Here is a 16,370-nt window from a genome sequence, read left to right as displayed (position 1 = left end):
CCATGGGTGTGATTAATATCCCAGTTCTAAACACATAGGATTTGTCCCAACCCGCATACAGTGTCTCTGATTAGTGGCTTGATGAAAGTGGAATGTGCTTAAGAAAACCCTAATAAAAGGTATTCTAAGGAGAATGACAAGTGAACAGGCTTGTAGCCGTCATCAGAGAGGGACTGCCTACAGCACAAGGCATGTACTAGGATTTCCATGGAGAGGGCACATTAGTCTAGGACAGGTGCAATTTCATGCTTGATGTTATACTGTAGGGCTTGTATATAGGATATATGGATCTATATAAAGTTGTCTATTATTACTGTTTATGTATGTTGGCAGTGTGCTCCTATAGGGCTGTGGGGCAGTGTGTGCACGCGCAGAGTGGGTCAGAATGAGCAGACAAAGTGAGATAACGTATGGTAGATTATGTAGAGGAGGGGTAAGGTGTGTGAAAGGTCTTGATAAGGGTGTTTGCATATGGCCTAAGGAATACAACTATATAAGCATTCTCATTCTGTACAGTGTGACTTTTAGAGTCCAACAGACCAAGTGAAAACTGAGGGGGAGGTGTGAGAACAGCCTTAACCTCTGCTGACGATACAGTTAAACATCAAACACAACAGACAATGGTTCTCAACTGCCACCACTGGCAAGTTCTCTGGGTTAAGTGTCCTCTGCAGCAGCAACACTTGTTTTGTTCATATTTCAAACCACTGACATCAGAGTCAAGTCACCGCTCTGGGAAAGAGGATTCAGAATGCTCCTCCACCTCTCATCATCAGATACGTATACTCACCCACACAATGACCAAACAGAGGATCACTGGCTTACACCAATTACTCTAGGGTTTTCGACCTGGGATTATAGATGCTTTTTGAAAATATAATAAATACAGACCTATATAATACATAAATAAATTATACATAATTAAATAAATGAGCAAATAAGAGATTCTAAAAGAGATTCTGTAGCTCTGGGATACCACATGAACACCCTTGAAATACTAAGAATAACACATCAAGGCGGCTTAGATTTTAGACGAAAGCCACAGCACCCACCCAGCACCACCAATGTCTTACCTGCTTCACCCTGGGTCTGCCTGGGGAGAACTTCCTCTTGGAGATGGCTGGCTTGCCCATGCCAATCTTAGGGGTGAGTGGTATGACGGTGGTGGAGGAGAAGCTACTGCCGTTTTCCCCTAGGGTAGGGTGGGAGGGGTGGTGGTGCTGGGGAGGCTGCCTGGGAGAGGGACCCCTGTTCCTAGGGGAGGAGTGGGTAGGGGAGGCAGCCATCTCTGCCAGTCTTTCCATAGATGTCTTGTAGGGCTTGTCATTGATGGGGGGGCTGAGGTAGGAGAGGTTAGGCTTGCTCTCAGTCTCAGGGGTGGTGTCCATCTCTTCCAAGGCACAGGCCACTGCCAAAACCCCACCAGCCAGTATCCCAGACATTTGTTTCTCCCTCCAAGCCTCCTTCGCTGCAGTCTCCAGACCTGAAGGACCTTCAACCTGTTCCACTCCTGAAGGCTCAGAGGCTGAGGCCTCCATGGGTTCTTCCTTGATGGTTACGGATGCAGTACTGGGTTCTTTGGTGGTGGTGGTGGTGTGTGGTATCATGGCCTTGATGTCCTCTGTGCTGGGTCTGGGTTTGACCACCCTCTTTTCAGAGGAGGGTTCCATCTTTGCTGGCTTGGTCATTCCTGTTGTTATATCCTGTGGCTGCTCTGGCTCTGCTAGAGTCTGATTTGGCAGATGTATGGACTGCTCAGGATCCTGCTTGTTCAACCTGGGAGACTCAGGACTCTCTGTTGAAGTAATCAGGGTCTCTGCTGCTGGTTGCTTTTCTAAGAAAGTGAACAGAGATCACATCACACGACACGTCAATATAATGTCATCCTGGAAACCAATCGATGATAAACTAGAACGGCTGTACCATACAGGCTAATTTAACACTAATATGTCAAGCAACAGAAGTTGCCTAAGCTAAGCTGATGTAGGGCCTATTAAAGAACGACTACCAATTATTGTGAGGAAGTGGAAATAGAAGTACAAGAAGAACTATACATTGAAAGTAAAGCTAATATTTGGCTATAGTAATGGATTAAGGTAGTGGTGAAACCAACCTGGATGTAATTGGCTCAGGTCCTTGTTGACAGACACCTCATCAGTCCCTTGCTCCACCCCCTTAACAGCAGCAGCTCCCACCGACACACCTGGGAGAGGAGGAGGAGGTGAGAAAAATCAAGTTGCCATCATCGACTGTTCATATGGCCAGACTCAGCCTCTTACATAACTATTATCTGGGTAAAGATTAGTCATAATTTTCATCTCAGGATATGGATATAATGAAACATTAATGGAATGAAAATGACAAAGAGGGTGACAGAGAGAGAAAGAGCGAGGTGAAAGCGAGAGAGAGATGAGACCGAGATGAGAGCGAGAGAGGCGAAAGAAAGGTGAGAGTGTGGTAAGAGTGAGAGAGGTGAGAGTGAGAGATAGAGAGGTGAGAGCGAGCGAGATAAATAAATCAATAAATTAAAGAGGGGGCCAATACAGGTGTAAATATTTCCCAGCAAGCTTGGCAGTGAAATTAGTCCGTTTTAACTGTGCATTATTTCAAATCACACCCTTAGTCCCAACAGCCAAAGAGGCATAGCTTTTTGGGCCAAAAAGCTATGCCTAGGCTATGGGAATGAAGAGCAACATCCACTTGTTAAAGGAAAACTCCACCCAAAAACTATCTTTTGGTATTTGTTTAATTAGTCCATTGTTGATATAGTCCTAAAATGTTTTGCATGTCATCAATCAAGTGTTCAAAATATATATTTTTCAAAATACAGAAATAGAGCTGGCATGATCATATGATGCAAAAATGCATCATACCAGCTGTATTTCTGTATTTTGAAAAATATATATTTTGAACACTTGATTGATGACATGCAAAACATTTTAGGACTATATCAACAATGGACTAATTAAACAAATACCAAAAGATAGTTTTTGGGTTGCTCTTCATTCCCGACCAAAAGCCTGTGACTTGTCTGATAATCAATTCATATGATTTTGTTTCACTGAATCTCTGTCTATATATTTGGTTAATTGATCTCTGGCTGGGCAAGTGATGGTGGTAGTTCATTTATTTGTTTGCTTATCTAATCACTGATCAGAAACATTTAGTATGCAATAATGTAGCCTAAATCAAGTAGGGGTGCGAACGTTGAAATGACATTGGGATCATTAACGTTTAGAAAAAATCCAACTGAAAAACATGTTTTTTTTTACAAAATTAAAATCACAGTGTAGTTATCACAAAACTACCACTAACAGGTCTGGATCATCATTAAGGTGACATTTTTTAATTATTTGTCATGGATATTAAGCGCTCTGCACATCATCGTCGTTAGCAGTTGGACAAATGGCAGAGAGTGAGACAGGGAAGCGGCAAAGTCCTGTATGGCAATACGTTGAGAAGTTAAATGAGAAGGTGGGTAAATAAATGCAAACTTTGCAAGATGGAATTGAGCTACAGTGGCAGTACAGGTGCAATGCTTAACAATCTGAAAAGGGAGTCACCGTGAGACCCAACACGTTGTTGGCAGCAGTGTGTTAAGGGACGGAGTGAGAAAATCACAACACTGATTACCGAAATGATTGCAGTTGATATGCTGCCATTGTCAATTAGAGAACGACCGAGCCGATAAATCGGACCGATATCGGCACTTCACTATCGGCTTAGCCGATAGTCCCCCCACAGAGTAAAACTGCTGCTATGCCAGCCGCCACTCAGCGCCTAAGCAACGAGCTCTGCACAATACAGAGGACAGTAACCAAAATCGAACTCCTGTTGCAGATATTAGTTTAGTTTAATTCACTAATAATTTGGCTTGTGTCGACGAGCCCGGACATGCATGCACATCATCGTCTAGCTAGCTAGCCAGCCAAGTAGATAGCTATGTGACCTATTAGCAAAGATTACAATAGCTAACACTTTCATCTGTGGTGTTGCTAGCTAGCTATATTAGCTACTATGCTAGCTAGCTGGCTAGATAAACATGGTGCTAGGATATCAGATAGTGCCTTCAAAAAGTATTCATACCCCTTGATTTATTCCACATTTTGTTGTGTTACAGCATGAATTCAAAATTCACCCATCTACACACTATCGTAAATGAGATCTCTATTTTATTTTCAATACATTTGCAAACATTTCTGAAAATATGCTTTCACTTTGTCATTATGGAGTATTGTCTGTAGATCAGTGAGAAAAAAATATATGTAATAAATGTTTCTGTATTTCATTTTCAATAAATGTGCCAAAATGTAGCTACTTTAGAATCTTCCTTTAAGTTTATGGACCAAGAAAGCTGTAGATCAGCGTGTTAGTGGTGTGTGGGTCAGCTGTTTGTTCACCCGCACCCGCAACAATTGCTAAATAACCCATCCGCAACCACCTGTGACAAAGTGAAAATCTGAGGTCCGCACCCGACCCTAACACGCAAATATATAGCCTAAAATACACTATAAGCTACAGTCAGAGACGGCAAAAATATTTTTTGACAGGGGGTGCAGGAATTTGTTTCTGCTTATAATGTCTAACATTTTGGTAGGCTATTTGTTAGTCAACTTGTCTATAATTCGATACATGCAGATTCTCTGTCATTAATGTTGCCCTAGAAGACTAAAATAAACTATTGCTCACCAGAATAATGTCAAACTGATAATTAATGCTTCAATCTAGTTGACATCAGTAAAGTTCTGTCATCTCTGTTTATTTTGCGGAGCAAAGACATTTAGGGACCTGGGGAAAAATGCTATAAAATAATTATAAAACTGGAAAATAATTCGGTGTAAAATGTCCAAATGACATCAGTTTGAACGATTGTAAGGAAATAGAAAGCTATGAAAATGACCCAACATGTTTCTGATAAGATTTCATGTCGGCTTGGATGAATATGTTATGTGGTTGACATACAGTACTATCAGCTTGTATTATGCTGATAAAGATAGCACCTCTACAGACGGTCCCCAACAGTACATTCGCATTCTCTCAAGATGCATACATTTTTTTCTTCATATTTCTCCAATCCTGTTCCTGAGTCAAAATGTACATCTGGTGTATCATTTTACTCAAATAAATGGTTAATTCTGCAGGAGTTAGTTTTAAAGGAAAGGTTAAACAGTTTTGAAATGTATATTGTTTTTGTGCATCTGAGTGATTTTTTATCGATTCCCTGGGTCATTTCATGTTTTCACGTGTATCGGAGTTATTGGCGTTCAAGCAGGCAGAAATCCGTCTGGTATGACGTATTTGTATTTATTAGGGATCCCCATTAGCTGCTGCCTTGGCACTCTTCCTAGCACTGTGATAAAGCTGCTATTGCTACAATGGAAGTTAATAGGAATACGACTTTTAGATCGCGAAAACTTCTTTCATTCATGTCAGATTTCAATACTGGCCGATGTCTTAACTCGGGAGGATGTCTGCTCTTAATTGAGCCATTGATCATATTTTTGCAATTCATCCCAAAGGTGTTCGATGGGGTTGAGGTCAGGGCTCTGTGCAGTCCAGTCAAGTTCTTCCACACCGATGTCGACAAACCATTTCTGTATGGACCTCGCTTTGTGCACAGGGGCATTGTCATGCTGACAGTTGGCACTATGCATTCTGGCAGGTAGCGTTCTCCTGGCATCCGCCAAACCCTGATTTGTCTGTCACACTGCCAGATGATGAAGTGTGATTCATCACTCCAGAGAACGTATTTCCACTGTTCCAGGGTCCAATAGCGGCGAGCTTCACACCACTCCAGCCGACGCTTGGTATGCTCGGCCATGGAAACCCATTTCATGAAGCTTCCGACAAACAGTCCTTGTGCTGTCGTTGCTTGCAGCAGTTATGGAACTCTGTAGCAAGTGTTGCAACCGAGGACAGATGATTTTTACACGCTACGCACTTCAGCCTTCTGCGGTCCCGATCTGTGAACTTCTGTGGCATACCACTTCGCCGCTGAGCCGTTGTTGCTCCTAGACGTTTCCACTTCAAAATAACAGCACTTACAGTTGACCGGGCAGCTCTAGCAGGGCAGAAATTTTACGAACTGACTTGTTGGAAAGGTTGCATCCTATGACCGTGCCACATTGAAAGTCACTGAGCTCTTCAGTAAGGCCATTCTACTGTCAATGTTTGTCTATGGAGATTGCATGGCTGTGTGCTCAATTTTATACACCTGTCAGCAACGGGTGTGGTTGAAATAGCCGAATACACTAATTTGTCCACGTACTTTTGTGGATGTATACTGAAGTATAATTACAAGCATTCCATACGTGTCAAAGGCTTTTATTGACAATTACATTAAGTTTATACAAAGAGTCAATATTTGCGGTGTTGACCATTCTTTTTCAAGACCTCTGCAATCCGCCCTGGCATGCTGTCAATTAACTTCTGGGCCACATCCTGACTGATGGCAGCCCATTCTTGCATAATCAATGCTTGAAGTTTGTCAGAATTTGTGGATTTTTGTTCGTCCACCCGCCTCTTGAGGACTGACCACAAGTTCTCAATGGGATTAAGGTCTGGGGAGTTTCCTGGCCATGGACCCAAAATGTCGATGTTTTGTTCCCCGAACCACTTAGTTGTCACTTTTGCCTTATGGCAAGGTGCTCCATCATGCTGGAAAAGGCATTGTTCGTCACCAAACTGTTCTTGGATGGTTGGGAGAAGTTGCTCTCAGAGGATGTGTTGGTACCATTCTTTATTCATGGCTGTGTTCTTCTGCAAAATTGTGAGAGTGAGCCCACTCCCTTGGCTGAGAAGCAACCCCACACATGAATGGTCTCAGGATGCTTTACTGTTGGCATGACACAGGACTGATGGTAGCGCTCACCTTGTCTTCTCCGGACAAGTTTTTTTCCAGATGCCCCAAACAATCAGAAAGGGAATTCATCAGAGAAAATAACTTTACCCCAGTCCTCAGTAGTCCAATCCCTGTACCCTTTGCAGAATATCAGTCTGTCCCTGATGTTTTTCCTGGAGAGAAGTGGCTTCCTCGCTGCCCTTCTTGACACCAGGCCATCCTCCAAAAGTCTTCGCCTCACTGTGCGTGCAGATGCACTCACACCTGCCTGCTGCCATTCCTGAGCAAGCTCTGCACTGGTGGTGCCCCGATCCCGCAGCTGAATCAACTTTAGGAGACGGTCCTGGCGCTTGCTGGACTTTCTTGGGTGCCCTGAAGCCTTCTTCACAATAATTGAACCTCTCTCCTTGAAGTTCTTGATGATCTGTTAAATGGTTGATTTAGGTGCAATCTTACTAGCAGCAATATCCTTGCCTGTGAAGCCCTTTTGTGCAAAGCAATGATGACGGCACGTGTTTCCTTGCAGGTAACCATGGTTAACAGAGGAAGAACAATGATTTCAAGCACCACCCTCCTTTTAAAGCTTCCAGTCTGTTATTCTAACTCAATCAGCATGACAGAGTGATCTCCAGCCTTGTCCTCGTCAACACTCTCACCTGTGTTAACGAGAGAATCACTGACATGATGTCAGCTGGTCCTTTTGTGGCAGGGCTGAAATGCAGTGGAAATGTTTTTTGGGGGATTAAGTTCATTTTCATGGCAAAGAGGGACTTTGCAATTAATTGCAATTCATCTGATCACTCTTCATAACATTCTGGAGTATATGCAAATTGCCATCATAAAAACTGAGGCAGCAGACTATGTGAAAATTAACATTTGTGTCATTCTCAAAACTTTTGACCACGACTGTAGATTCCTGAGGATTTTTATTTACTTTATCTAAAAATCTACTGGCCCAAATATAATTTCTACTGGCCCGGACATGGTGTAGTTCTTAAATGCATTGGGGTCATGCAGAGACTATAGGTTGGCATGCTCTCTCTCTATTTATCAACGTCTTCGTTTTATCCTCGCTCTACTCTTTTCACTCAAATTTATATTTCTCTGGACATGGTTCTACAGGACCTCCACCAGCCGAAAAAGCGAAGTAGTAACATTAACACTATGCCATCTAATTGCAGTCGCTGTACTCATAATATACAGGAGAACTATCGCCTTATGGTGAGGATAGCAGTGTTGCAAGCACAGCTTCAGATGCAATTGTTAGGCAATTTAAGTGTAGGAAAGGATGAAACAGCGTCTGTGCCTCCAGTAAGTACAGATAGTAGTATAAATTCCCCCACACAGTCCCCGCAGCTGGCCAATTTTCTCAAGGCTTCTGGAAAGAAATGCTGTTGCCATGCTCAACCAGTGTTGCTCATTCAGCCGACAAACTTTCAACCGGTTCTCCCCATTAAGCAACGAGTCGGAGTCAGAGGCCGAGCCTCTCAGGTCTCTCCTCCACCCATTATGGGGTCTGAGCCGTCAAAGCCTCTCACCATTAGCTCTGAAAAATTGAAAACCCTAGTCATTGGCGACTCCATTACCCTCAATATTAGACTTTAAAATAATCATCCAGCGATCACACACTGTTTACCAGGGGGCAGGGCTACCGACGTAAAGGCTAATCTGAAGATGGTGCTGGCTAAGTCTAAAACTGGCGAGTGTAGAGAGTATAGGGATATTGTTATCCACGTCGGCACCAACGATGTTAGGATGAAACAGTCAGAGGTCACCAAGCGCAACATAGCTTCAGCGTGTAAATTAGCTAGAAAAATATATCGGCATCGAGTAATTGTCTCTGGCCCCCTCCCAGTTAGGGGGACTGATGAGCTCTACAGCAGTCTCACAACTCAATCGCTGGTTGAATACAGTTTTCTGCCCCTCCCAAAAGATTGAATTTGTAGATAATTGGCCCTCTTTTTAGAAATTACTGCGTTTTGTTCTTTGAGCTTCTAGTCATGAAATCTATGCAGCCTACTCAATCACTTTTTATAGCTACTGTTTACAGGCCTCCTGGGCCGTATACAGCGTTCCTCACCGAGTTCCCTAAATTCCTATCGGACCTTGTAGTCATGGCAGATACTTCCAAAGTTGTGGCAAAATGGCTTAAGGACAACAAAGTCAAGGTATTGGAGTGGCCATCACAAAGCCCTGACCTCAATCCTATAGAACATTTGTGGGCAGAACTGAAAAAGCGTGTGCGAGCAAGGAGGCCTACAAACCTGACTCAGTTACACCAGCTCTGTCAGGAGGAATGGGCCAAAATTCACCCAACTTATTGTGGGAAGCTTGTGGAAGGCTACCCGAAACGTTTGACCCAAGTTAAACAATTTAAAGGCAATGCTACCAAATACTAATTGAGTGTATGTAAACTTCTGACCCACTGGGAATGAGATGAAAGAAATAAAAGCTTATATAAATAATTATCTACTATTATTCTGACATTTCACATTCATAAAATAAAGTGGTGATCCCAACTGACCTAAGATAGGGAATTTTTACTAGGATTAAATGTCAGGAATTGTGAAAAACTGAGTTTAAATGTATTTGGCTAAGGTGTATGTAAACCTCCGACTTATGGACTTCTCTATGAATCTGCATATTTCTCCAAAGCTCAGTTGTCCCGAGTCTGCACAGAACTGCCAAGACCTAGGATCAATGGAGACACTGAAGTTTTTTTATTCTGTCTCTCTTGACACATTCATGAAAATTGTCATGGCCTCTAAACCTTCAAGCTGCGTACTGGACCATATTCCAACTAAACTACTGAAAGAGCTACTTCCTGTGCTTGGCCCTCCTATATTGAACATTATAAATGGTTCCCTATCCACAGGATGTATACCAAACTCACTAAAAGTGGCAGTAATGAAGCTTCTCTTGAATAAGCCAAACCTTGACCTGGAAAATGTAAAAAATAAAAATAATTCGGCCTATATCGAATCTCCCATTCCTCTCAAACATTTTAGAAAAAGCCGTTGCGCAGCAACTCACTGCCTTCTTGAAGACAAATAATGTATACGAAATGCTTCCGTCTGGTTTTAGACCCCATCATAGCACTGAGTCTCGTGGAGGTAGTAAATTACCTTTTAATGGCGTCAGACCAAGGCTCTGCATCTGTCCTCGTACTCCTAAACCTTAGTGCTGCTTTTGACACCATCGATCACCACATTCTTTTAGAGAGATTAGAAACCCTAATTGGTCTCCACAGACAAGTTCTTGCCTGGTTTAGATCTTATCTGTTGGAAAGATATCAGTCTCTGTGGATGGTTTGTCCTCTGACAAATCAATTGTACATTTCGGCGTTCCTCAAGGTTCCGTTTTAGGAACACTATTGTTTTCACTATATATTCTACCTCTTGGTGACGTCATTCGGAAACACAATGTCAACTTTCACTGCTATGCGGACGACACATTGCTGTACATTTCGATGAATCATGGTGAAGCCCCAAAATTGCCTACCCTGGAAGCCTGTGTTTCAGATATAAGGAAGTGGATGGCTGCAAATGTTTTACTTTTAAACTGGGACAAAACAGAGATGCTAGTTCTAGGTCCCAAGAAACAAAGAGATCTGCTGTTGGATCTGACAATTAATCTTGATGGTTGTAGAGTCGTCTCAAATAAAACTGTGAAGGACCTCTGCGTTACTCTGGACCCTGATCTCTCTTTTGACGAACATATCAAGAATATTTCAAGGACAGCTTTTTTCCATCTTCGTAACATTGCAAAAATCAGACACTTTTTGTCCAAAAATGATGCAGAAAAGCTTATCCATGCTTTTGTCACTTCTAGATTACACTACTGCAATGCTCTACTCTTCGGCTACCTGGATAAAGCACTAAATAAACTTCAGTTAGTGCTAAACACGGCTGCTAGAATCTTGACTAGAACCAAAAAAATTTATCATATTACTCCAGTGCTACACTGGCTTCCTGTTAAGGCTAGGGCTGATTTCAAGGTTTTACTGCTAACCTACAAAGCATTACATGGGCTTGCTCCTACCTATCTCTCCGATTTGGTCCTGCTGTACATACCTACACGTACGCTACGGTCACAAGACGCAGGCCTCCTTATTGTCCCTAGAATTTCTAAGAAAACAGCTGGAGGCAGGGCTTTCTCCTATAGAGCTCAATTTTTATGGAATGGTCTGCCTATCCATGTGAGAGACGCAGACTCGGTCTCAACCTTTAAGTCTTTACTGAAGACTAATCTCTTCAGTAGGTCCTATGATTGAGTGTAGTCTGGCCCAGGGGTGCAAAGGTGAACGGCAAGGCACTGGAGCGACGAACCGCCCTTCTACCTACCCTCTATCCACTGGGATTCTCTGCCTCTGACCCTATTACAGGGGCTGAGTCACTGCCTTACTAGTGCTCTTATATGCCGTCCCTGTGGGTTGAGTCACAGACGTGATCTTCCTGTCCGGTTTTGCATCCCCTCGGGCTTGTGCGGTGGAGGAGATCTTCGTGGGCTATACTCAGCCTTGTCTCAAGAGTAGTAAGTTGGTGGTCTGTTGATATCCCTCTAGTGGTGTGGTGGCTGTGCTTTGGCAAAGTGGGTGGGGTTATATCCTGCCTGGTTGGCCCTGTCCAGGGGTATCGTCGGACGGGGCCACAGTGTCCCCCGACCCAACCCTGTCTCAGCCTCCAGTATCTATGCTGCAATAGTCTATGTGCTGGGGGGCTAGGGTCAGTCTGTTATTTCTGGTGTCATTCTCCTGTCTTATCTGGTGTCCTGTGTGAATTTAAGTATGCTCCCTCTAATTCTCTCTCTCCCTCTCCTCCCGGAGGACCTGAGCCCTAGGACCATGCCTCAGGACTACCTGGCCTGATGACTCCTGGCTGTCCCCTGTCCACCTGATCGTGCTGCTGCTCCAGTTTCAACTTTTCTGCCTGCAGCTATGGAACCCTGACCTGTTCACCGGACGTGCTACCTTGTCTTGCACCGGCTGTCTCTTCCTCTGAATGCTGAGCTATGAAAAGCCAACAGAAATTTACTCCAGAAGTACTTACAGTGGGGAAAAAAAGTATTTAGTCAGTCACCAATTGTGCAAGTTCTCCCACTTAAAAAGATGAGAGGCCTGTAATTTTCATCATAGGTACACGTCAACTATGACAGACAAATGGAGGAAAAAAAACTCCAGAAAATCACATTGTAGGATTTTTTTATGAATTTATTTGCAAATTATGGTGGAAAATAAGTATTTGGTCACCTACAAATAAGCAAGATTTCTGGCTCTCACAGACCTGTAACAACTTCTTTAAGAGGCTCCTCTGTCCTCCACTCGTTACCTGTATTAATGGCACCTGTTTGAACTTGTTATCAGTATAAAAGACACTTGTCCACAACCTCAAACAGTCACACTCCAAACTCCACTATGGCCAAGACCAAAGAGCTGTCAAAGGACACCAGAAACAAAATTGTAGACCTGCACCAGGCTGGGAAGACTGAATCTCCAATAGGTAAGCAGCTTGGTTTGAAGAAATCAACTGTGGGAGCAATTATTAGGTAATGGAAGACATACAAGACCACTGATAATCTCCCTCGATCTGGGGCTCCACGCAAGATCTCACCCCGTGGGGTCAAAATGATCACAAGAACGGTGAGCAAAAATCCCAGAACCACACGGGGGGGACCTAGTGAATGACCTGCAGAGAGCTGGGACCAAAGTAACAAAGCCTACCATCAGTAACACACTACGCCGCCAAGGACTCAAATCCTAGAGTGCCAGACGTGTCCCCCTGCTTAAGCCAGTACATGTCCAGGCCCGTCTGAAGTTTGCTAGAGTGCATTTGGATGATCCAGAAGAGGATTGGGAGAATGTCATATGGTCAGATGAAACCAAAATATAACTTTTTGGTAAAAACTCAACTCGTCGTGTTTGGAGGACAAAGAATGCTGAGTTGCATCCAAAGAACACCATACCTACTGTGAAGCATGGGGGTGGAAACATCATGCTTTGGGGCTGTTTTTCTGCAAAGGGACCAGGACGACTGATCCGTGTAAAGGAAAGAATGAATGGGGCCATGTATCGTGAGATTTTGAGTGAAAACCTCCTTCCATCAGCAAGGGCATTGAAGATGAAACGTGGCTGGGTCTTTCAGCATGACAATGATCCCAAACACACCGCCCGGGCAACGAAGGAGTGGCTTCGTAAGAAGCATTTCAAGGTCCTGGAGTGGCCTAGCCAGTCTCCAGATCTCAACCCCATAGAAAATCTTTGGAGGGAGTTGAAAGTCCGTGTTGCCCAGCGACAGCCCCAAAACATCACTGCTCTAGAGGAGATCTGCATGGAGGAATGGGCCAAAATACCAGCAACAGTGTGTGAAAACCTTGTGAAGACTTACAGAAAACGTTTGACCTGTGTCATTGCCAACAAAGGGTATATAACGCTCTGGATAAGAGCGTCTGCTAAATGACGTAAATGTAAATGTAAATAACAAAGTACTGAGAAACTTTTGTTATTGACCAAATACTTATTTTCCACCATAATTTGCAAATAAATTCATTAAAAATCCTACAATGTGAACTTCTGTCATAGTTGACGTGTACCTATGATGAAAATTACAGGCCTCTCTCATCTTTTTAAGTGGGAGAACTTGCACAATTGGTGGCTGACTAAATATTTTTTCCCCCCACTGTACCTGTTGCACCCTCTAAAACCACAGTGATTATTATTTGACCCTGCTGGTCATCTATGAACGTTTGAACATCTTGAAGAACAAGCTGGCCTTAATGGTCATGTACACTTATAATCTACATTTACATTTTAGTCATTTAGCAGACGCTCTTATCCAGAGCGACTTACTACACCCGGCACAGCCAGAAGAGGACTGGCCACCCCTCAGACGCTGGTTCCTCTCTAGGTTTCTTCCTAGGTTCCTGCCTTTCTAGAGTTTTTCCTAGCCACCGTGATTCTACATCTGCATTGCTTGCTGTTCTGATGTAAAAAGGGCTTTATAAATACATCTGACTGATTGATTGATATATTCAGCTATTAATAGGTTACATTTGGTTATTATCACATGTATTAAAAGCGGTGTAATATAATTTAGCAATATAAGTCAATACTCTTCTTTAGAATTGCATTGTATTATTTGCATTAATTTCTGAACATTTGAAAATAGGACGCTACCCCTTTAAGACAAATGTTCCATAAGAGATCTTGCTATGGCTACAGTACGCTAGCCAAGACCAATGCTAAGTGTCTTTTAGGTAGCTTTCTTTTGCAGACAATCAAAGGTAGCCAGCATATTGCTGTTCACTATTGAAGGTTTACTTTTATAAATGACTTTCACTAAAATAAATAAGTTGAACAAGTAGATTGATGGGCGCTTATTTTAGCTCTGGAAGGCTTATGTGTGTTGTGAAGGCATCAACTCATGTACTGCTCAAGTGAAAGTGAAAACAATAGGCTAAGTGAATTTATTTTAGACTCATCATTACCACATTACATGGGACGTGAAAATTCACTCACATTATATGGGACGTGCAAATTCATGCTCTCTCCCTCCGTCTAAAGAAATTAGACTGCAACCACAGCCCACACAACCAGGTACCAAGAGGCGGGACAGTCAGCAGACTGTCAAACCAGCAGTGTTTTCCTGTCATTGCTCACTTTGTCATTGACAGGTGCCTGTATTATCAATAGATCGCTAGAAGCTGCATATCGTTCATTCTAGTGGGATAGGCCTACGCAGACTTTTCTGACTACCGAATTGAAAAGTAGCCTACTTAATTAAAGTGGAAAAAGTACTTGGCTGAAAATTAGTTATCAGCTGTGTTATCAGCCGGCGCTAGTGGAAAACACTGATGTCTGTCAGAGTCATGGTAAGCCTGCTGTTAGGCCTTAGTGGATGAGGAGGATCTGGAAAGCTCATTTTAATAACCTTCATTAACATTATACTGGGTGGAAGGAAGACAGAGGCTAGTGCCATGATCGCACAAAGTCAATCTTGCCTTGTGCTATGCCACACCTCACTCGGCATAACACAGCACCATACAGCCTTGTCCTGAAAGGGAATTTGGGATTCCTGACTGGGAGCACTGAATGTATACCTACAGTTGAAGTCAGATGTTTACATAACCTTATCCAAATACATTTAAAAACTCAGTTTTTCACAATTCCTGACATTTGATCCTAGTAAAAATTCCCTGTCATAGGTCAGTTAGGATCACCACTTTATTTTAAGAATGTGAAATGTCAGAATAATAGTAGAGAATTATTTCAGCTTTTATTTATTTCATCACATTCCCAGTGGGTCAGAAGTTTACATACACTCAATTAGTATTTGGTAGCATTGCCTTTAAATTGCTTAACTTGGGTCAAACGTTTCGTGTAGCCTTCCACAAGCTTCCCACAATAACTTGGGTGAATTTTGGCCCATTCCCCCTGACAGAGCTGGTGTGACTGAGTCAGGTTTGTAGGCCTCCTTGCCCGCACAAGCTTTTTCAGCATGCCCACAAACCTTCTATAGGATTGAGATCATGGCCACTCCAATACCTTGACTTTGTTGTCCTTAAGCCATTTTGCCACAACTTTGGAAGTATGCTTTGGGTCATTGTCCATTTGGAAGACCCATTTGCGACCAAGCTTTAACTTCCTGACTGATGTCTTGAGATGTTGCTTCACTATATCCACATAATTTTCCTTCCTCATGATGCCATCTATTTTGTGAAGTGCACCAGTCCCTCCTGCAGCAAAGCACCCCCACAGCATGATGCTTCCACCCCCGTGCTTCACGGTTGGGATGGTGTTCTTCGGCTTGCAAGCGACCCCCTTTTTCCTCCAAACATAACGATGGTCATTATGGCCAAACAGTTATATTTTTGTTTCATCAGACCAGAGGACAAAAAGTACGATCTGTGTCCCCATGTGCAGTTGCAAACTATAGTCTGGCTTTTTTATGGCGGTTTTGGAGCAGTGGCTTCTTCCTTGCTGAGCGGCCTTTCAGGTTATGTCGATATAGGACTCTTTTTACTGTGGATATAGATACTTTTGTACCTGTTTCCTCTAGCATCTTCACAAGGTCCTTTGCTGTTGTTCTGGGATTGATTTGCACATTTCGCACCAAAGTATGTTCATCTCTAGGAGACAGAATGCGTCTCCTTCCTGAGCGGTATGACGGCTGCGTGTTCCCATGGTGTTTATACTTGCATACTATTGTTTGTACCGATGAATGTGGTACCTTCAGGCGTTTGGAAATTGCTCCCAAGGATGAACCAGACTTGTGGAAGTCTACAAATTTTTTTCCTGAGGTCTTGGCTGATTTCTTTTGATTTTCCCATTATGTCAAGCAAAGAGGCACTGAGTTTGAAGGTAGGCCTTGAAATACATCCACAAGTACACCTCCAATTGACTCAAATTATGTCAATTAGCCTATCAGAAGCTTCTAAAGCCATGACATCATTTTCTGGAATTTTCCAAGCTGTTTAAAGGCACTGTCAACTTAGTATATGTAAACTTCTGACCCACTGGAATTGTGATACAGTG

General features: G+C 43.0%; 1 protein-coding gene across 5 annotated transcripts in view; it reads right to left on the bottom strand.

The window, feature by feature from the left end:
* LOC121535290 (histone-lysine N-methyltransferase 2C) overlaps positions 1 to 16,370 on the bottom strand; it is a 128,871-nt gene that overhangs the window by 43,730 nt on the left and 68,771 nt on the right. For all 5 annotated transcript variants that reach the window (XM_041842193.2, XM_041842194.2, XM_041842197.2 and 2 more), the window contains exons 12-13: positions 2,114 to 2,203; positions 1,074 to 1,834 (exon numbers count right to left, since the gene is read on the bottom strand). In XM_041842193.2, coding sequence (XP_041698127.1) covers positions 1,074 to 1,834; positions 2,114 to 2,203 — 851 coding nt within the window. The remainder of the gene's footprint in view (positions 1 to 1,073; positions 1,835 to 2,113; positions 2,204 to 16,370) is intronic.

This window comes from Coregonus clupeaformis, chromosome 21 (genome assembly GCF_020615455.1).
Source record: "Coregonus clupeaformis isolate EN_2021a chromosome 21, ASM2061545v1, whole genome shotgun sequence".
Lineage (NCBI taxonomy): Eukaryota > Metazoa > Chordata > Actinopteri > Salmoniformes > Salmonidae > Coregonus > Coregonus clupeaformis.
This window is presented reverse-complemented; position numbering and strand designations above follow the sequence as displayed.